The 22,896-nt window shown below is 41.8% G+C and overlaps 1 protein-coding gene across 2 annotated transcripts in view; it reads left to right on the plus strand.

Moving 5' to 3' along the window:
* The window catches only part of LOC112221497 (immunoglobulin-like and fibronectin type III domain-containing protein 1), a 42,827-nt gene that overhangs the window by 12,379 nt on the left and 7,552 nt on the right, over positions 1–22,896 (plus strand). For both annotated transcript variants that reach the window (XM_042330622.1, XM_042330623.1), the window contains 10 exons: positions 5,771–5,889; positions 6,153–6,294; positions 9,116–9,243; positions 9,526–9,667; positions 13,311–13,429; positions 15,878–16,019; positions 16,512–16,630; positions 16,931–17,072; positions 17,180–17,473; positions 17,647–17,949. In XM_042330622.1, the coding sequence (XP_042186556.1) occupies positions 5,771–5,889; positions 6,153–6,294; positions 9,116–9,243; positions 9,526–9,667; positions 13,311–13,429; positions 15,878–16,019; positions 16,512–16,630; positions 16,931–17,072; positions 17,180–17,473; positions 17,647–17,949 (1,650 nt within the window). The remainder of the gene's footprint in view (positions 1–5,770; positions 5,890–6,152; positions 6,295–9,115; positions 9,244–9,525; positions 9,668–13,310; positions 13,430–15,877; positions 16,020–16,511; positions 16,631–16,930; positions 17,073–17,179; positions 17,474–17,646; positions 17,950–22,896) is intronic.

Genomic DNA, 22,896 nt, shown 5'->3' on the forward strand with positions numbered 1-22,896 from the left:
ACAGTACCCAGTCCAGACCGTCCGGCTACAGTACCCAGTCCAGAGCGTCCGGCAACAGTACCCAGTCCGGATCCGCCAGAGTCTCCCTCCAGTCCGGATCCGCCAGAGTCTCCCTCCAGTCCGAGTCCCCCTCCAGTCCGGATCCGCCAGAGTCTCCCTCCAATCCGGATCCACCATAGTCTCCCTCCACTCCGGATCCGGAGCCTCCAGAGTCTCCCGCTAGCCAGCCAGGAGCTGCCAGAGCCGTCAGCCAGCCAGGAGCCGCCAGAGCCACCTGTCATGCCGGCGATACTAGAATCTCCCTCCTGTTCGGTGCTGCCAGAGCCACTCCTCAGTCCAGATGTGCCTTTCCATCCAGTGGCGCTCTCTATGGTGATCTTCAGTCCGGGGCCTGCTGCGAGGGTCCCCGCTCCAGAAGCGTCACCTAAGTGGGCCAAGACTGAGGTAGAGCGGGGTCCACGTCTCGCACCCGAACCGCCGCCATGAAAAAGGCCCTCTCGAACCCTCCCCTTCTGATTAGGTTTTGCGGCCGGAGTCCGCACGTTTGTGGGGGGGGGTACTGTCACGCCCTGACCTAAATATTCTTTGTTTTCTTTATATATTTTGGTTAGGTCAGGGTGTGACATGGGTGATGTATGTGTTTTTGTACTGTCTAGGGATTTTGTAGGTTTATGGGGTTGTTTACCATCTAGGTGTGTATGTACGGCTGTGGTTGCCTAGATTGGTTCTCAATTAGAGACAGCTGTTCATAGTTGTCTCTGATTGGGAACTATTTTTAGGCATCCTTCTTCTTTGGGTATTTCGTGGGTTATTGTCTATGTCTAGTTGCCTGCGTCTGCACTGTTTATATATAGCGTCACGTTCGTTTGTTGTTTTTGTAAGTTTGTTTTAGTGTTCTTTCTTCATTAAATATAGAACATGTATTCACATCACGCTGTGCTTTGGTCTCCTCACTATGACGATCGTACGACAATCGTACGGCGATCGTGACACAGATAGAAATTCCATGAATAGAGCCTATGTGATTCCATATTTATACATGTTGGAGAGGCATGTTTGTTCTACATAGTCTATTTCTATCTGAACGTTCCAATACGTTGCATCCTGCTGAACGTGCCCCAGAGGTGCATTGACTACTAAGTCCATAAATGTATATTGTCAATAACCTTTTTTTTACTAAAAGCAAAAAATGTACTTATGTTTGTTTCACTTCAAATAGTATATTTAAGCAATAAGGCCCGAGGAGGTGTGGTATATGGCTAATACAGTATACCACGGCTAAGGGCTGTTCTTATGCATGACGCAACGTGGAGTGCCTGGACACAGCTCTTAGCTGTGGTATATTGGCAAAATATCACAAAATCCCAAGGTGCCTTATTGCTACTATAAAATGGTTACGGTGCCATGGTGAAAGTCACTGAGCTCTTCAGTAAGGCCATTCTACTGCCAAAGTTTGTCTACAGAGATTGCATGGCTGTGTGCTCTATTTTATACACCTGTCAGCAAAGGTGTGGCTGAAATAGCCGAATCCACTCATTTGAACGGGTGTCCACATAATTTTGTGTGTATTTATAGTGTATTTATAAAAATGCCAATGTACAGATGAAATCATGAGGAAATATGTGATGCATTACCTGTCTAGATTATCCTGACTACGGTAGGATGTAAACTCAGCAAAAAAAAGAATCGTACACTCACTGTCAACTGCGTTTATTTTCAGCAAACTTAACATGTGTAAATATTTGTAAGAACATAACAAGATTCAACAACGGATACATAAACTGAACAAGTTCCATAGACCTGACTATCAGAAATGGAAGAATGTGTCCCTGAACAAAGGGAGGGGGGGGTCAAATCAAAAGTAAAAGTCAGTATCTGGTATGGCCACCAGCTGCATTAGGGGCAGTATTTGGAAGTTCGGATGACTGACTTTCCCAAAGTAAACCGCCTCTTACTCAAGCCCAGAAGCTAGGATATGCATATAATTGGTAGCATTGGATAGCAAACACTCTGACGTTTCTAAAACTGTTAAAATACGGTCTGTGAGTATAACAGAACTGATATGGCAGGATAGAACCAGAGGAGTATCCATCCCGAAAATATTTTTTTTTAGGTCACAGGCCATTTCAATGCTAGTCTATGGGATATTCAAAAGATTTCCTCCCAGATTGCAGTTCCTATGGCTTCCACTAGATGTCAACAGTCTTTAGAAAGGGTTTCATTCTTGTTGTTTTTGAAAAATGAGCAAGTAGTTGGAGTTTTTCAAGGTGTCCCTTATTAGGACTCTAGTGGAGCGCGTGAATGAGGGCATTATTTCTCTCCGGTATTGAACATACTACATTCTGTCTTAAATTGTATTGTTTATTTACATATTAGGGTACCTGAGGATTGAGTGGAAATGTTGTTTGATTTGTTTACCGGTAACTTTTGGGATTCCTTTGAACGAGTGGAACGGTGGATTACGCAATCAAACGCCAGTCCTGTCTGGTCCAGCTACGGTGGGTTTGCGCCCACAGGCGACGTTGTTGCCGGTGATGTCTGGTGAGGACCTGTCTTACAACAGGCCTACAAGCCCTCAGTCCAGCCTCTCTCAGCCTATTGCGGACAGTCTGAGCATTGATGGAGGGATTGAGCATTCCTGGTGTAACTCGGGCATTTGTTGATGCCATCCTGTATCTGTCCCATAGGTGTGATGTTCGGATGTACCGATCTTGTGCAGATGTTGTTACACGTGGTCTGCCACTGTGAGGACGATCAGCTGTCTGTCCTGTCTCCCTGTAGCGCTGTCTTAAGCGTCTCACAGTACGGACATTGCAATTTATTTCCCTGGCCACATCTGCAGTCCTCATGACTCCTTGCAGCATGCCTAAGGCACGTTCACTTAGATGAGCAGGGGCATCTGGGCATCTTTCTTTTGGTGTTTTTCAGAGTCAGTAGAAAGGCATCTTTAGTGTCCTACGTTTTCATAACTGTGACCTTAATTGACTACCGTCTGTGAGCTGTTAGTGTCTGAACGACCGTTTCAACAGGTGCATGTTCATAAATTGTTTATGGTTCATTGAACAAGCATGGGAAACAGTGTTTAAACCCTTTACAAAGAAGATCTGTGAAGTTATTTTGATTTTTACAAATTTTCTTTGAAAGACAGGGTCCTGAAATAGGGACGTTTCTTTTTTTTGCTGAGTTTACTTACCTAATGTTACATCCTAAGCTAAGGACCCGGGGACTAAACACCTCCCTCTGCAACTGGATTCTCAACTTCCTGACGGGCCGCCCTCAGGTGGTAAGGGTAGGTAACAACACATCTGCCACACTGATCCTCAACACTACAAATACCTGGGTGTCTGGTTAGACTGTAAACTCTCCTTCCAGACTCACATTAAGCATCTCCAATCCAAAATGAAATCTAGAATCGGCTTCCTATATCGTAACAAAGCATCCTTCACTCATGCTGCCAAACATACCCTCGTAAAACTGACCATCCTACCGATCCTCGACTTCAGTGATGTCATCTTTAAAATAGCCTCCAACACTCTACTCAACAAACTGGATGCAGTCTATCACAGTTCCATCCGTTTTGTCACCAAAGCCCCATACACTACCCACATTGCGACCTGTACGCTCTCGTTGGTTGGCCCTCGCTTCATACTCGTCGCCAAACCCACTGGCTACAGGTTATCTACAAGTCTCTGCTAGGTAAAGCCCCGCCTTATCTCAGCTCACTGGTCACCATAGCAGCACCCACTCGTAGCACGCGCTCCAGCAGGTATATCTCACTGGTCACCCCCAAAGCCAATTCCTACTTTGGTCATCTTTCCTTCCAGTTCTCTGCTGCCCATGACTGGAACGAACTGCAAAAATCTCTGAAGCTGGAGAATCACGTCTCCCTCACTAGCTTTAAACACCAGCTGTCAGAGAAGTTTACAGATCACTGCACCTGTACATAGCCTATCTGTAAACAGCCAATCTATCTACCTACCTCATCCCCATACTGGTATTTATTTTATTTATTTATTTATTTCGCTCCTTTGCACCCCAGTATCTCTACCTGCACATTCATCTTCTGCCGATCTACCATTCCAGTGTTTAATTGCTATATTGTAATTACTTCGCCACCATGGCCTATTTATTTCCTTAACTTACCTCATTTGCACTCACTGTATATAGACTTTATGTTTTCTTTTTGTCACGGTCTTCCTCCTCTTCATCTGAAGAGGAGAGGTGAGAAGGATCGGAGGACCAAAATGCGGCGTGGTATGTGTTCATCATGAATTTTAATAAAGAAAACACTGAACACTGAAACACTATACAAAAACAATAAACGAAATAACGACCGTGAAGCTAATGAGAACTGTGCTGACACAAGCAATCAACATAGACAATCACCCACAAACAAACAGTGAATCCCAGGCTACCTAAGTATGATTCTCAATCAGAGACAACTAATGACACCTGCCTCTGATTGAGAACCATACTAGGCCAAAACATACAAATCCCCAAATCATAGAAAAACAAACATAGACTGCCCACCCCAACTCACGCCCTAACCATACTAAATAAATACAAAACAAAGGAAATAAAGGTCAGAATGTGACACTTTTGTTCTACTGCATTATTGGCTGTATGTTTTGTTTATTCCATGTGTTGTTGTATGTGTCGAATTGCTACGCTTTATCTTGGCCAGGTGCCAGTTGCAAAAGAGAACTTGTTCTCAACTAGCCTACCTGGTTAAATAAAGGTGTTCTCAACTAGCCTACCTGGTTAAATAAAGGTTAAATTTTAAAAATATTTTTAAAAACACAGGGGCCACTCAGGGGTGGGTGCTCAGCCCCCTCCTCTACTCCCTGTTCGCTCATGATTGCATGGCCAGGTACGACTCCAACAGCATCATTACATTTGCCGATGACACAACAGTGGTAGGCCTGATCACCGACAACAACGAGACAGCCTAAAGGGAGGAGGTCAGAGACCTGGTCGTGTGGTGCCAGGACAACAATCTCTCCCTCAACGTGATCAAGACAATGGAGATGATTGTGGACAACAAGAAAAAGAGGACCGAGCACGCCCCTATTCTCATCGACGGGGCTGCAGTGGAGTAGGTTGAGAGCTTCAAGTTCCTTGGTATCCACATCACCAACATGATGAGAGAGCATCCTAACTGGTTTCATCACTGCCTGGTATGCCAAGTGCTCGGCCTCCGACCGGAAGCACTACAGAGGGTACCTCGAACGGCCCAGTACATCACTGGGGCCAAGTTTCCTGCCATCCAGGACCTCTACACCAGGCGGTTTCAGAGGAAGGCCCAAAGTTGTCAAAGACTCCAGCCACCCTAGTCATAGACTGTTCTCTCTGCTCCCACACGGCAAGCGGTACCAGAGCGCCAAGTCTAGGCCCAGGAGGCTTCTAAACAGCTTCTACCCCCAAGCCATAAGACTCCTGAACATCTAATCAAATGGCTACCCAGACTACTCGCATTGCACCACCCCCCCCACACCACTGCTCCTCTCTGTTGTCATCTATGCATGGTCACTTTAATTAACTCTACCTACATGTACATACTACTTCAACTAACTGGTGCCCCCGCACATTGACTCTGTACCGGCACCCCCCCTGTATATATTGTTATTTCACTGCTGCTCTTTAATTATCTCTTACTCTTATCTGTATTTTTTGAAACTGCACTGTCGGTTAGGGGCTCATAAGTAAGTATTTCACTGTAAGGTCTACCTGTTGTATTTGGCGCATGTGACATTGATTTGATTTTATCCAGGTGTTCAATTCCTTAATGGACTGGTTGATATTACTGGCAGCCTCGGGGAAACAGCAGAACTGTCCTGCAAACTGAGCCATGAGAACTGTGAGGGAGTCTGGCTTAAAGACGGGCAACTAGTGAGTGCAGTATTCTTAAATCACACAAATAGAGTGTTCTTCAACCTTGTTTCAGGAGACACACATGTTGTGCAGGCTTTTGCTCCAGACCAATACTAACACATTTGATTAAAATAAACAGCTTGAAGATGTGTATTTATTGTCAAAGTTAAATAACGCGAAATAATACCCATTTGCAAATAAGCTATGACAGTTGAATGAACAACAAGAAGCTATTTTCAGTCCCCTCCTGGATTGAATCCATTCTCTATTTCTGTCATCAGCTAACCAATGAGGATGGGCTGAAAATCATCCAAGATGGAGCCAGTCACAAGCTGGTAATTGAAAACTGTAAAAAAGACGATGCAGGAGTCTATTCATTTGAGGTGGATGGTCATAAATCTGAGGCAAAGTTCACTGTTTCAGGTAAGGATGGACGGTTACTGTGGATTGCATCCAAGATCAGGAAATGCTTCTGTAAGGCTATTGTTCCCTTGATTAGAGCACTTTAAGATAGATGGAATGCGTCCCACATAAAACAATGATACATCATTATATACATGTATTTATTCACCTGTAATACATGTGTTAATACATTTTTTAGCAACCAATAAAAATGTATTCTAACGGTAGGCCTATGTAACATAAAAATGTAATCTAACGGTAGGCCTATGTAACAAAAAAATGTATTCTAACGGTAGGCCTATGTAACATAAAAATGTAATCTAACGGTAGGCCTATGTAACATAAAAATGTAATCTAACGGTAGGCCTATGTAACATAAAAATGTAATCTAACGGTAGGCCTATGTAACATAAAAATGTAATCTAACGGTATGCCTATGTAACAAAAAAATGTATTCTAACGGTAGGCCTATGTAACATAAAAATGTAATCTAACGGTAGGCCTATGTAACATAAAAATGTAATCTAACGGTAGGCCTATGTAACATAAAAATGTAATCTAACGGTAGGCCTATGTAACATAAAAATGTAATCTAACGGTATGCCTATGTAACAAAAAAATGTATTCTAATGGTAGGCCTATGTAACATAAAAATGTGTGTTATTCTGTAATGTATAAATCACAGTAAATACAGTGCATGTTTGGAAAGTATTCAGACCTCTTGGATTTTTCCACATTTTGCTACATTACAGTCTTATTATAAATGGATTAAAATGTTGTTTTCTTCTCCTCATCAATATACACACACAATATCCCACAATGAAAAAGTAAAATCAGGTTTTTATAATTTTTTAGCAAATTTATAAAAAATAAAACACTGAAGTATCACGTTTACTTAACTATTCAGACCCTTTACTCAGTACTTTGTTGAAACACCTTTGACAGCGATTACAGCCTTGAGTCTTCTTGGGTATGACGCTCTGAGCTTGGCACACCTATATTTGGGGAGATTCACCCATTCTTCTCTACACATTCTCTCAAGCTGTGTCAGGTTGGATGGGGACCGTCATTGCACAGCTACTTTCAGGTATCTCCAGAGATGTTCTATCACGTTCAATCTGGGCTCTGGCTGGGTTTCTCAAGGACATTCAGAGACTTGTCCTTGCGTTGTCTTGACTGTGTGCTTAGGGGTGTTGTCCTGTTTTAAGGTGAACCTTCCCTAAGTCTGATGTCCTAAGCGCTCTGGAGCAGGTTTTCATCAAGAATCTCTCTGTTCGTTGCTCTGTTCATCTTTCCCACGATCCTGAAAAGTCTCCCAGTCCCTGAAAAAAATCCCCACCACATGGTGCTGCGACCACCATGCTTCACCGCAGGGATGCCAGGTTACCTCCAGACTTGACGCTTGGCATTCAGGCCATCAGACCAGAGAATCAAGTTTCTAATGGTGTGAGTCCTTAATTAAGGTGCCTTTTGGTAAACTCCAAGTGGGCTGTAATGTACCTTTTACTGAGGAGTGGCTTCTCTCTTGCCGCTCTACCATAAAGGCATTGGTGGAGTGCTGCAGAGATGAATGTTGTTCTGGAAAGTTCTACCATCTCCACAGAGGAACTGGAGGTCTGTCAAAGTGACCATCGGTTTCTTGGTCACCTCCATTGCCGATGCCCATCTCCCCCAATTGCTCAGTTAGGCCGGGCGTCCAGCTCTGGGAAGAGTCTTGGTGGTTCCAAACTTCTTTCATTTAAGAATGATGGAGGCCACTGTATTCTTGGAGACCTTCAATGCTGCATAATTTTTTGGTACCCTTTCCTTGATCTGTGCCTCGACACAATCCTGTCTCTGAGCTCTAAGGACAATTCCTTCGACCTCAAGGCTTGGTTTTTGCTCTGACATGCACTGTCAACAATGGGACCTTATATAGACGGGTGTGTGCCTTTTTATAAATCACGTCCAGTCAAATTAATTTACCACAGATGGACTCCAATCAAGTTGTAGAGACATCTCAAGGATGATCAATGGAAATAGGATGCAACTGAGCTCAATTTGGAGTCTCATAGCAAAGGATCTAAATACTTATGTAAATGAGGTATTTCTGTTTTTATTTTATACATTTGAAAACAATTCTAAAAACCTGTTTTTGCTTGATCATTGTCAGGTATTGTGTGTAGATTGCTGAGGTTTTTTGTTTATATTTCATCCATTTTAGAATAAGGTTGTAACGTAAAACAGAATGAGGAAAAGGTCAATGGGTCTGAATACTTTCCGAAGGAACTGTATATCCAAAAACAAAAGCATGTCGATATCTCTGATGTTAGAATGTTTTGCATGTCATTTCCAAATCACCTTAAAATTGATTGTCTAGCTCAATAAGGTTACTTTGAGATGATTTGGAAATGGAATACAAAACATTGGATATACTGTATTGACTTGCATTGGATTTTGGACAAAATTGTTTTAAAGTTTGGAGACAGTGGCCATGTAAACAAAACCAAAGCATGGTTGCTGTCTTACCTTGTCCATAGACTGCTTACAGAGTAAGTCAACCAATATGTAATTTTTATTTTGAGTGAACTATCCCTTTTACTTTGTGTATCTAGTTCCATTGAGTAAGAGCATATACAATATGTTTGCAATTTACAGCAGAGATTTGTGGTGCATTACAAACTTTGACATTATACTAAACTATCCTGCTGCTGCAGGAATATGTTCCTGCTGTAAATCAAAATGGTTCATATAAGATCCTACATCTGTATGACAATTTACGGCTAAGATAAGGAAGGTTCTGGTGCATTACACACTTAGAGACTATATTATTACGATTTCTGCTGTCTTTATTTATTTATAGATCCAGGTGCTCAATTCGTTGGATGCGGACTCTCTGATATCGAAGTTAAATTTGATGAAACAGCAGAGCTGTCCTTGACACTAAGCAGTCCGAATGTTGAGGGGTTCTGGTTTAAAGACGGGAAAGAGGTGAGTGCAGTGTTCTTCAATCCCCAAAATACAGTCAGTGTTTATTTCAACCTTGGTCCAGGAGCCCACAAGGTGTGCAGGCTTTTGCTGCAGCCCAATACTAACATATGTGATTCAACTAAACAATAGCTTGATGAAGATAAATCATGATGGGAGAAACGCAGCTATTGAAGTCATTCAAGTGAAAAGTAACTATTTGGAAAGATTATATGACAGCAGCATGACAAACTAGATGATATTTTCTCCTGTTGGATTGAATGTGTTCTCTATTTCTGTAATCAGGTACCTCGTGGTGACAGGGTGAAAATCATCAAAGAAGGAGCTAGTCACAGGCTGGTCATTGATAACTGTAAAAAAGACGATGCAGGAATCTACCACTTTGAGGTGGATGGTCGTAAATCCAAGGCAACGCTCACTGTGCAGGGTAAGAATGGACGGTTACAGCATACGGGTTACATCCAGGATCCGGAAATGCATCTCTAAGGCTGATGTTCCCTTGATTAGAGCACTTTAAGATACTGTAGATGAAATTGAATGATACATCATTGTTGAAGTATGTTGATTAACCTGATATACTGTACATCTCCGTTCATTCCAATATACTTTCTCCCCTGCCAACTCTGACAATTGCTGTTATGAACATGGATAACAATTCATCACCTCACTTGGTATGTAACATTACATTGCTGCTGTTCTCTGTCATTTCTAAGACACAGTAATTATATAACTTGCTGGTCTATATTCATTATGACAAATGACAATGTGGTATAACATTTGAAACCACCATTTTGTGAACTTCCTAAACAATCTATAGTCCCCATCATTATCTTGTCAATAGTCATATGTAACCTTGTTTATTTTCGGTTCATTGCTATTGCATATGTATTGAGCATACATATGTTGTAGGATCTTAATTTGTTTGCTTTTGTAGCTGATAATAGTTGTATTCTGAGGTTTAAAAATGGCTTATAAAGTTTGTAATTTCCACTTAAAAATGTCAGACTTGATTTGCCCAAGCGAAAAATATATTGAACACTACACAAAATGTCCATTAATTATAATGCACATACAGTTGAAGCCGGAAGTTTACATGCACATTCGCCAAATACATTTAAACTCATTTTTAACAATTCCTGACATTCAATCCTAGTAAAAAATCCCTGTCTTAGGTCATTAGGAAAACAACTTTATTTTAAGAATGTGAAATGTCAGAATAATAGTAGAGAGAATGATTTATTTCAGCTTTTATTTCTTTCATCACATTCCCAGTGGGTCAGAAGTTAACATACTCTCAATTAGTATTTGTTAGTATTGTCTTTAAATTGGTTAACTTGGGTTAAGAACTTCGGGTAGCCTTCCACAAGCTTCCTACAATAAATTGTGTGAATTTTGGCCCATTCCTCCTGACAGAGCTGTTGTAACTGAGTTAGGTTTGTAGGCCTCCTTGTTCGCACATGCTTTTTCAGTTCTGCCCAAACATTTTCTATAGGATTGAGGTCAGGGCTTTGTGATGGCCACTCCAATACCTTGACTTTGTTGTCCCCTCTTAGGGCTAGGGGGCAGTATTCGGAAGTTTGGATAAATTACGTGTACAAAGTAAACGGCCTGTTACTCTGGCCCAGAAGCTAGGATATGCATATAATTGGAAGCATTGGATATAAATAATGTCTGTGAGTATAACAGAACTGATATGGCAGGCGAAAACCTGAGGAAAATCCATCTGGAAATCCTTTTTTCTTTGAGGTCACAGGCCATTTCAATATTTGTCCATGGAATACACAAATAAATAGCTCCCAGATTGCAGTTCCTATTGCTTCCACTAGATGTCAACAGTCTTTATAAAGGGTTTCAGGCTTGTTTTTTTATTAGCAAGTATTTGTAGTCTTTTAAGGTGTCCCTCATTAGTACTCTATTCTTGTGGCGCTCGTGAATTTGGGATTCCTTTGTCTGCATGTTGAACGAGTGGAACGGGTGGATTACTGAATCAAACGCACCAACTAAACTGCCTTTTTGGGATATAAAGAAGGACTTTATCGAACAAAATGCCCATTTGTTGTATAGCTGGGACCCTTGGGATTGGAAACAGAGGAAGATCTTCAAATGTAAGTGATTTATTTTATCGCTATTTCTGTTTTGTGTGACACCTCTGCTGGTTTGGAAAATGTTTTTAATGCTGGTTTACGCGGGGCGCTGTCCTCAGTTAATCGCATGGTATGCTTTTGCCGTAAAGCCTTTTTGGAAGCTGACAACGAGGTTGGATTAACAAGAAGTTAAGCTTTTAAACGATGTAAGACATTTGTATGTTCATGAATGTTTAACATTACAATTTTGTCATTTGAATTTGACTAGCGGGATCTGTGCGCTAAGAGGTTTAAGCCATTTTGCCACAACTTTGGAAGTATACTTGGGGTCATTGTCCATTTGGAAGTCCGATTTTTGACCCAGCTTTAACTTCCTGACTCATGTCTTGAGATGTTGCTTCAATATATCCACATAATTTCCCCTCTTCATGATGCTATCTATTTTGTGAAGTGCACCATTCCCTCCTTCAGCAAAGCACCCCCAAAACATGAAGCTGCCACCCCCGTGCTTCCCTGTTGGGATGGTGTACTTTGGCTTGCAAGCCTCCCCTTTTTTCCTCCAAACTTAACGATGGTCATTATGACAAAACAGTTATATATATTTTTTCAGACCAGAGGACATTTCTCCAAAAAGTACAATCTTTGTGCTCAAGTGCGGTTGCAAACCGTAGTCTTACTTTTTATGGCGGTTTTGGGGCAGTGGATTCTTCCTTGCTGAGAGGCCTTTCAGCTTATGTCGATATAGGACTCGTTTTTACTGTGGATATAGATGTACTTTTGTACCTGTTTCCTCCAGCATCTTCACAAGGTCCTTTGCTGTTGTTCTGGGATTTATTTGCACTTTTCGCACCAAAGTACTTTCATCTCTAGGAGACAGAACGTGTCTCCTTCCAGAGCGGTATGACGGCTGCGTGGTCCCATGGTGTTTATACTTGTGTACCATTGTTTGTACAGATGAACTTGGTACCTTTAGGCATTTGGAAATTGCTCCCAAGGACGAACCAGACTTGTGGAGGTCTCCAATTTTTATCTGAGGTCTTGGCTGATATCTTTTGATTTTCCCATGATGTCAAAAAAAGAGGCACTGAGTTTGGAGGTAGGCCTTGAAATACATCCACAGGTACACCTCCAATTGAATCAAATGGTGTCAATTAGCCTATCAGAAGCTTCTAAAGCCATGATATAACTTTCTGGAATTTTCCAAGCTGTTTAAAGGCACAGTCAACTTAGTGTATGTAAACCTCTGACCCACTGGAATTTGTGATACAGTGAATTATATGTTTTTTATTTTGTATCCGTTATTTTACCAAAGAAGTTGACTGAGAACACGTTCTCATTTGCAGCAACGACCTGGGGAGAGGAGGGGGGTGAATGAGCCAATTGTAAACTGGGGATTATTAGGTGACCATGATGGTTTGAGGGCCAGATTGGGAATTTAGCCAGGACACCAGGGTTAACACCCCTATGATAAGTGTCATGGGATCTTTAATGACCTCAGAGAGGTCAGGACACCTGTTTAACATCCCATCCAAAAGACAGTACCCTACACAGGGCAGTGTCCAAGCATATTTTTTTTTAGACCAGAGGAAATAGTGCCTCCTACACTTCCAGCTGCATCTGGTCTCCCATCCAGGAAGTGACCAGGACCAACCCTGCTTAGCTTCAGAAGCAAGCCAGCAGTGATATGCAGGGTGGTATGCTGCTGGCAAATATGTAAAATTATCTGTCTGTAAACAATCGTTGGAAATATTACTTGTGTCATGCGCAAAGTACATGTCCTAACCGACTTGCCAAAACTATAGTCTTTTAACAAGAATCTTGCTGCAGGAATATTTTTCTGCCATAGCAAGATGGTTCAAATTAAGATCCTACATCTGTATGACAATTTACGGCTAAGATTATAAGGAAAGTGGTGACGCATTACCCACTTTGAGATTATACTAAACTATGATGGTTTCTGTTGTCTTTACTTATTTTTAGATCTAGGTGCTCAATTCAGCATTGGACTGTCTGATGTCGACGTTAAGCTTGACGCAACAGCAGAGCTACTCTGTGAAGTGAGCAGTCTAAACATTGAGGGGGTCTGGTATAAACATGGAAAACAGGTCAGTACATGAATCTTCAATCAAACAAATAGATTTCTTCATAATTGTTTTATTTAACTTTTTAGGCAAGTCAGTTAAGGGAAGTCAGTTAAGGCAAGTCAGTTAAGGCAAGTCAGTTAAGAACAAATTCTTATTTATAATGATGGCCTACCCCAGCCAATGCTGGGCCAATTGTACACTGCCCAATCACCAGGGTCTGTAGTGATGCCTCTAGCATTGAGATGCAGTACCTTAGACCACTGTGCCACTCATCCTTGGTCCAGGAGAACCACAAGGTGTGCAGGCTTTTGCTCCACACCAGGATTGAAGAACTCACAAAAGAGGGACTGTAGTGGCTGATTTTGCCTCAGTTTTCCTCCTCCTCATTAACAAATGCTTCTAAGTCTAGATTTGTGTCTTGGAGACATAGTTTGATATTGGTGTTTCTTGCACGTTTATATCTTTCTTTTACTAGGCAAGTCAGTTAATTAAGAACAAATTCTTATTTTCAATGACAGCCTAGGAACAGCGGGTTAATGGCCTTGTTCAGAGGCAGAATGACAGATTTGTATCTTGTCAGCTCAGGGAACCGATCTTGCAACCTTTTTGGTTACTAGTTCAACGCTCTAACCACTAAGCTATGCTGCCACCCAAGTTTTTAAATTGGCTCTGACAATCTACTCCAATATTAACACTCTGGTTTGAGAGTCCAAGAGAGAAGAATAATTGATGCTTTTAAAACCAGCCTACACCCGGTTGTTATGACAGGTTTCAGTAAACATTGTCAAAAAAACTGTTCTCTCAGTTGTGTGTGGAAGTAGCTAGCAAGCTAGCTAACTTTAGCCAATTAGCTTTGATGCTTGACGGATATTTTGAGATCTATCGCTACCCTTCAGCTGGAGCGACTTGTGTGCGCTCCGAGAGAGAATTTGTGAACAAACACCATTTTAGTGGGCATTACATGAAATCAAAACCCAACCTTCAAATATAACAAGGAAAGCAGAGACTTCACAGGTACTCCTAATCTCAGACTTTATAATTTTGAAAATACTGACTTTTCTTTTTAAATGATCATTTTTAAAGCTATTAGTGAATTTCGGGAATATATTTTACGTATTTGACTAATACCGATGCCACATAGGCGATAGGCCGTTTTCAACCGGGATTTATTTTTTTCCGTGACATCCTCTTTATACGTCCTCTTTAAGCGTACTGTATATAGACAATAGTTATTGTCAGATGGTCGGGCGATCAACATTCAATGAGTTTAAGTGAAAACATGACAGGATCAACACAACTACACAGAACAAGAATATAAAACGCAAGCTGTAAAGTGTTGGTCCCATGTTTCATGAGCTAAAATAAAAGATCCCAGAAATGTTCCATACACACAAAAACGTATTCCTCTCAAATGTTGTGCACAAAATAGTTTACACCCTTGTTAGTGAGCATTTCTCTTTTGCCAAGATAATCAATACACCTGACAGGTCTAAAATATCAAGAAGCTGATTAAACATCATGATCATTATGCACCTTGTGCTGGGGACAATAAAAGTCCACTCTAAAATGTGTTGTTTTGTCACACAACACAATGCCACAGATGTCTCAAGTTTTGATGGAGCATGCAATTGGCATCCTGACTGCAGGAATGTCCACCAGAACCGTTGCCAGAGAATTGAATGTTAATTTCTCTATCATAAGCCGCCTCCAAGGTCATTTTAGATAATCTGGCAGTACGTCCAACCGGCCTCACAATCGCAGACCACGTGTAACCACGCCAGCCCAGGACCTCCACCTCCGGCTTCTTCACCTGCGGGAACAATCTGAAACCAGTCACCCGGACACCAGGTTTGCACGATTGAAGAACTGTCAGAAAATGTTTCAGGGAAGCTCATCTGCATGCTTGTCATCCTAAGCAGGGTCTTGACTGCAGTTCAGCGTCGTACCTGACTTCAGTGCGCAAATGCTTACCTTCGATGGCAACTGTCATGCTGGAGAAGTGTGCTCTTCAAGGATGAATCCCGGTTCAACTGTACCGGGCAGATGGCAGACAGCGTGTATGGCGTTGTGTGGGTAGCGCTTTGCTGATGTCAACATTGTGAACAGAGTGCCCCATAGTGTCAGTGGGGTTATTGTATCGGCAGGCATAAGCTATGGAAAACAAATACAATTGCATTTTATCAGTGGCAATTTAAATGCACAGATATACCGTGACAAGATCTTGAGACCCATTGTCGTGCCATTCATCTGCCACCATCATCTCATTTTTCAGCATGATAATGCACAAACCCATGTCGCAAGGATCTGTACACAATTCCTGGAAGCTGAAAATGCATGTTGCGTTTATTGTTGTTCAATGTATTTCAGTCATGGAAATGAAAGTAACCATTAGGAAAGATTGTATGACAGATGAATGACAAACAATAATCTCTTTCAGTCTGCTATTTCAATCCCTACTTCTGTGACCAGGTAACTCCTGATGACAGGGTGAAAATCATCACAGATGGAGCCTGTCACAAGCTTGTCATTGATTGCTGTCGAAAAGATGATGGAGCAGTCTATCGCTTTGAGGTCGATGGTCGTATATCAGAGGCCACACTCACTGTTCAGCGTAAGTGACAGACTGTTACAGTATATCAACATGTCATTACAGCAAACTGTTTCCATTAGGTGGGAAATTACACTGCCTTGTCATCTGACATTCAGTGACACAAGATGTCATGACCTCTGATGTTATGTCTGTTTTATGACGGTGTTATGTTTTTGTCTGATAAAATTGTAAAACTATCATAGACAAATGTTTATTCACCTGTTATACATCTGTGTTCATTCTACGTTACACCCCCCACACACACACACACACACCAACCCTGTGACGATTGCTGTTATGGACATGGATAACAATTCATCACCTAACTTGGTATGTAACATTTTAAGTAAAATGTTGTTGTTCTGTACTTCATAAGACACAGTAAACATATATTCTATAACTTGTTCATCCATAGTCATTATGATAATGTTGTACAATGACAATAGTGACTTTATATACACACAGTCTTTGTGCATGACCATTTTCTTTCTCTTTACTTATTTATAGAACCAGCTGTTCAATTCATTTTGGGAGTGGCTGATGTCCAAGTTAAAATCTGCACACCAGCAGAGCTGTCCTGCAAACTGAGCAGTCCAAACTGTAAGGGGATCTGGTATAAAGACGGATTTCAGGTGAGTGCAGAATTCTTCAATAACACAAATAAAGTATTCAGCAACCTTTTGCTCCAGCCCAATAATATTTGATTCAGAACAATAGCTTGATGATTAGTTAATTAATTGGATCAGGTGTATTGATGTTGGACTAGCAAATCCTCCACCTCATAATGGTATAAATAAAACCTTTATTCACCCTGTCAAAACCCTCATCAAAGTGAAAAAGTACCCATTAGCAAAGATTCTGTTATAGCTGATTGAGAAACAAGAGTCTGTTTTCACCTATTATATTTAAATAAATTCTCTTTCTGTAATCAGGTACCTCCTGATGACAGGGTGAAAATCATCAAAGAAGGAGCCTGTCACAAGTTGGTCATTGATAACTGTAAAAATGACGATTCAGGAGTCTATCGCTTTGAGGTGGATGGTCGTATATCTGAGGGATCACTCACTGTGCAGAGTAAGAATGGACAGTTACAGTATGTGGGTTACATCCAGGGTTATGAAAAGCTTCAGTAAGGCTGTTGTTCCCTTGATTAGAGAACTTTCTTTTCTTTCATATTTAAGACCCGCCAACATTCAACATGGATTCTCTGAGAGAATTCTCTAAGCCGGTCATTGTGAGAGCATGTGAAACGGCTGAGTGGAAATTGGCCTTTTCGGGTGGTGACCCAATGAAGATCAAGTGGATCAAGGAGGATGAGGAACTCCTGGAAGGCCTCAATGTCAAGATAGAACAGACTGACATAAAAGCCGGCTTGTGTATTACCGATTGTCAAAGGAGGAACTGTGGAGAGGTCAAAATCAATATAAAAAATGACTATGGTACATTGGAAGCCACATCCAGACTGATTGTTCTTGGTGAGTTAGGAAGCAGGATATGAAATTAGATTCCTGGCAAATCCGATGCAGAAAAATGTAACAAAATGCCTCAATGATCACATACTTTTCGCTTGAAGACTTTTGTGGAATATCACTAACATCTCATTCTGTTGTTAGGCCACATTTTCATTTTCATAGTTTTCTCCCAACAGACAAACCCACACCGCCACAAAGACCTGTGGAAATTGTGGAAACTTCTCTAACCGCCATTGAATTCAAATGGAAACCCCCAAAGGATGACGGTGGCTGTCCAGTCAAACACTACATTTTGGAGCGCCAGCAGGTGGGGGGAAGCAAGACATGGACAAATGTAGGGGAGCTCCCAAATGACCCCCTTAAATACAGGGATACTAATGTAAAGCCTGGGAAAAGATACTGTTACCACATCAGAGCCAAGAATGAGGAGGGAGTCAGTAATGCGTTGGAGACAGAGGACATCCAGGCTGGCATATTGTGTAAGTATTGTTAAAAATCCATATAGTTTAGGACAGATCTCTCAATCATTCAGTTATCAAGAGGGACAAGACAGGGATGCCTGGTGTCTATTTTCTTTAGCCACACAAACCCTAGAATCATAATTACAACTCATGGCTCAATCCGGGGCATAGAGATTGGTGGAGATCAACATGCGATCTCATTGTATGCAGATTACATTTTACTTTATTTAACTGAACCAGAACATTCTCTGTCATTTATTTTAATATTGATGGATACATAATGCTGTATCAGGATTCAAAGTGAATTGGGAATCATAATTTCTCAAGCTTAGAAAGTAAATTTTGTGGAAATGGACAAAGATACATGAAATACCTTGGTGTACTGATTCCATGCAATCTGGAGGAAGCCTATGAAATCAATTACTCTACTTTGAATTCAAACCTATCTATTAATGTTCAGAGATTGAGATATGTCCCTATGTTTATGTTAAGTAGGGTCAACATAATCTAAATGAATATATTACCAAGGTTGATGTATTTATTCCAGACCCTGCCCATTTCAATTCCAACCAACTTTTTAAATTAAATAAACTGCCGGCTCTCAAACTTTATTTGGAATGGAAAGATCTCAAGAGTCAAATTGACTGTTTTACAATTACCCTATAAAGCTGGTGGTCTTGGACTACCTCATATGAATATGTATTACTGGACTGCACAACTGCCTTCCCTTAAACAATGGACAGATGGCTATACTTGTGCAGGAAGGAGTATCAAAGCCATAAATATAATACCTTATGATTTACAATATATTCACTACTTTGGTTCCAAGGCGTTGAAGAAGAAACAGACAATCCAAAATGATATTGAATCTCTTCAACAGAATCTGGATGAACCTAAGGAATCTAGCATAGAAAAAAATACTGAAAGAATCTGCTTAGCCAGAGAAGTTGATTGCCAACTTATATCAAGGGTTGATTGAAAATCTACCTAATGGATCTGAACCTAAAAGGAAAAAATGTGAAACAGATCTTTAGGAAGAAAATGAGGAGAACCATTGGTCACAGATATGTGAAAATGCTCATACCTGCTCCTACAACCTAAGACATGAACTACCGCAATTTAAGATAATCATAGGACTTACTACACTCCTGCCAGAATGCATGTATTGCTCCCAGAAATGTCATATCTCTGTTGGAGACGCAAAAAGCACAAAGGAACCCTATTACATATGCTGTGGGCCTGTGATAACTAACACCCTTTTGGTATACTGCATGTGCTATCATTTAATTTTGTCTAGGAATTTATATCCATCCATCCGCGTTATGTCTGTTGGGAAATGTAAATATAGGTGATCAATAACAGAGAAAGTTGTGCAATCAAGGTCTAATTGCTGCAAAACATGTATAGATTGGAAAGCCTCATATTCACCCTCAATAACTATTTGGAGGACTGAACTATCTAGTTACAGATTTGGTTACACACGGGAAACTGTTGAGCATGAAAAAAACAGCAGTCGTGCAGTTCTTAACACACTCTAATCGGTGCGCCTGGCACCTACTACCAAATAAATGTAAATTGTATTTATCACGTGCCGAACACAACTGGTGTAGACTTTAGTGGAATATTTGCCTATGAACCTTTCCCAATGACGCAGAGTTTAAAAAATAATAATACAAAGTAGTAATTAACGTGAGGAATAAAACTAAATACATTAAAATGAAGCTATATACAGGGAGTACCAGTACCATATCGATGTGCAGAGGTACGAGGTACTTGAGGTAGATATGTACATGAAGGAAGGGTAAAGTGACTAGGCATCCAGCTGTGTGTGGACCATGTTAAGTCCTTAGTGATGTGGACACCAAGGTACTTAAAGCTCTCGACCCGCTCCACAACTGCCCCGTTGATGTAGATGGGGGTGTGCTTTACCCTCTTTCTCCTATAGTCCATGATTAGCTCCTTGGTCTTACTGATGGCGAGGGAGAGGTTGTTGTCCTGGCACCAAATCAAATCAAATCAAATTTATTTATATAGCCCTTCGTACATCAGCTGATATCTCAAAGTGCTGTACAGAAACCCAGCCTAAAACCCCAAACAGCAAGCAATGCAGGTGTAGAAGCACGGTGGCTAGGAAAAACTCCCTAGAAAGGCCAAAACCTAGGAAGAAACCTAGACAGGAACCAGGCTATGTGGGGTGGCCAGTCCTCTTCTGGCTGTGCCGGGTGGAGATTATAACAGAACATGGCCAAGATGTTCAAATGTTCATAAATGACCAGCATGGTCGTATAATAATAAGGCAGAACGGTTGAAACTGGAGCAGCAGCACGGTCAGGTGGACTGGGGACAGCAAGGAGTCATCATGTCAGGTAGTCCTGGGGCATGGTCCTAGGGCTCAGGTCCTCCGAGAGAGAGAGAGAAAGAGAGAATTAGAGAACGCACACTTAGATTCACACAGGACACCGAATAGGACAGGAGAGGTACTCCAGATATAACAAACTGACCCTAGCCCCCCGACACATTAACTACTGCAGCATAAATACTGGAGGCTGAGACAGGAGGGGTCAGGAGACACTGTGGCCCCATCCGAGGACACCCCCAGACAGGGCCAAACAGGAAGGATATAACCCCACCCACTTTGCCAAAGCACAGCCCCCACACCACTAGAGGGATATCTTCAACCACCAACTTACCATCCTGAGACAAGGCTGAGTATAGCCCACAAAGATCTCCGCCATGGCACAACACAAGGGGGGGCGCCAACCCAGACAGGATGACCACATCAGTGAATCAACCCACTCAGGTGACGCACCCCTTCCAGGGATGGCATGAGAGAGCCCAGTAAGCCAGTGACTCAGCCCCTGTAATAGGGTTAGAGGCAGAGAATCCAGTGGGAAGAGGGGAACCGGCCAGGCAGAGACAGCAAGGGCGGTTCGTTGCTCCAGAGCCTTTCCGTTCACCTTCCCACTCCTGGGCCAGACTACACTCAATCATATGACCCACTGAAGAGATAAGTCTTCAGTAAGGACTTAAAGGTTGAGACCGAGTTTGCGTCTCTGACATGGGTAGGCAGACCGTTCCATAAAAATGGAGCTCTATAGGAGAAAGCCCTGCCTCCAGCTGTTTGCTTAGAAATTCTAGGGACAATTATGAGGCCTGCGTCTTGTGACCGTAGCGTACGTGTAGGTATGTACGGCAGGACCAAATCAGAGAGATAGGTAGGAGCAAGCCCATGTAATGCTTTGTAGGTTAGCAGTAAAACCTTGAAATCAGCCCTTGCTTTGACAGGAAGCCAGTGTAGAGAGGCTAGCACTGGAGTAATATGATCAAATTTTTTGGTTCTAGTCAGGATTCTAGCAGCCGTATTTAGCACCAACTGAAGTTTATTTAGTGCTTTATCCGGGTAGCCAGAAAGTAGAGCATTGCAGTAGTCTAACCTAGTGTCACGCCTTGGTCTTAGTATTTTGTGTTTTCTTTAATTATTTGGTCAGGCCAGGGTGTGACATGGGTTATTGTGGTGTGTTTTTGTCTTAGGGGTTTTGTGGGGTGTCTACGTAGTCTATGGCTGCCTGAGGCGGTTCTCAATCAGAGTCAGGTGATTATCGTTGTCTCTGATTGGGAGCCATATTTAGGCAGCCATATTCTGTGAGTGTTTTCGTGGGTGATTGTTCCTGTCTTAGTGTTTTGTATTTCATCAGATAGGCTGTTTCGGTTTTCATTATTTCATTTCGTTAGTTTTGTAGTTTCTGTATGTATAGGTTTTCCTTCATTAAAATATATCATGAATCATCATCACGCTGCATTTTGGTCCGATCCTTGTTCTATCTCTTCGTCAGAGGAGGAGATAGAAGAGAGCCGTTACACCTAGAAGTGACAAAAGCATGGATTAATTTTTCTCCATCATTTTTGGACAGAAAGTTTCTGATTTTTGCAATGTTAGGTAGATGGAAAAAAGCTGTCCTTGAAATGGTCTTGATATGTTCTTCAAAAGAGAGATCAGGGTCCAGAGTAACGCCGAGGTCCTTCACAGTTTTATTTGAGACGACTGTACAACCATTAAGATTAATTGTCAGATTCAACAGAAGATCTCTTTGTTTCTTGGGACCTAGAACAAGCATCTCTGTTTTGTCCGAGTTTAAAAGTAGAAAGTTTGCAGCCATCCACTTCCTTATGTCTGAAACACATGCTTCTAGCAAGGGCAATTTTGGGGCTTCACCATGTTTCATTGAAATGTACAGCTGTGTGTCATCCGCATAGCAGTGAAAGTTAACATTATGTTTTCGAATAACATCCCCAAGAGGTAAAATATATAGTGAAAACAATAGTGGTTCCAAAACGAAACCTTGAGGAACACCGAAATGTACAGTTGATTTGTCAGAGGACAAACCATTCACAGAGACAAACTGATATCTTTCCGACAGATAAGATCTAAACCAGGCCAGAACTTGTCCGTGTAGACCAATTTGGGTTTCCAATCTCTCCAAAAGAATGTGGTGATCGATGGTATCAAAAGCAGCACTAAGGTCTAGGAGCACGAGGACAGATGCAGAGCCTCGGTCCGATGCCATTAAAATGTCATTTGCCCACACTGCTACATCTCTGACCTCCTCCCTGTAGGCTGACTCATCGCTGTCGGTGATCAGGCCTACCACTGTTGTGTCGTCAGCAAACTTGATGATGGTGTTAGAGTCGTACGCGGCCTTGCAATCGTGGGTGAACTGGGAGTACAGGACTAAGCACACACCCCTGAGGGGATTCCATGTTGAGGATCAGCATGGCGGAGGTGATGTTGCCTACCCTCACTACCTGGGGCCGATCCGTCAGGAAGTCCATGATCCAGTTGTAGAGGGAGGGGTTCAGTCCCAGGGTCCCTAGTTTGGTGATGGGCTTGGAGGGGACAATGGTGTTGAGTGCTGTAGTCAATGAAGAGCATTTTCACATAGTTATTTCCCATCTTCTCCAGGTGAA

Source organism: Oncorhynchus tshawytscha, linkage group LG02, assembly GCF_018296145.1.
Source record: "Oncorhynchus tshawytscha isolate Ot180627B linkage group LG02, Otsh_v2.0, whole genome shotgun sequence".
In the NCBI taxonomy this organism is placed as follows: domain Eukaryota; kingdom Metazoa; phylum Chordata; class Actinopteri; order Salmoniformes; family Salmonidae; genus Oncorhynchus; species Oncorhynchus tshawytscha.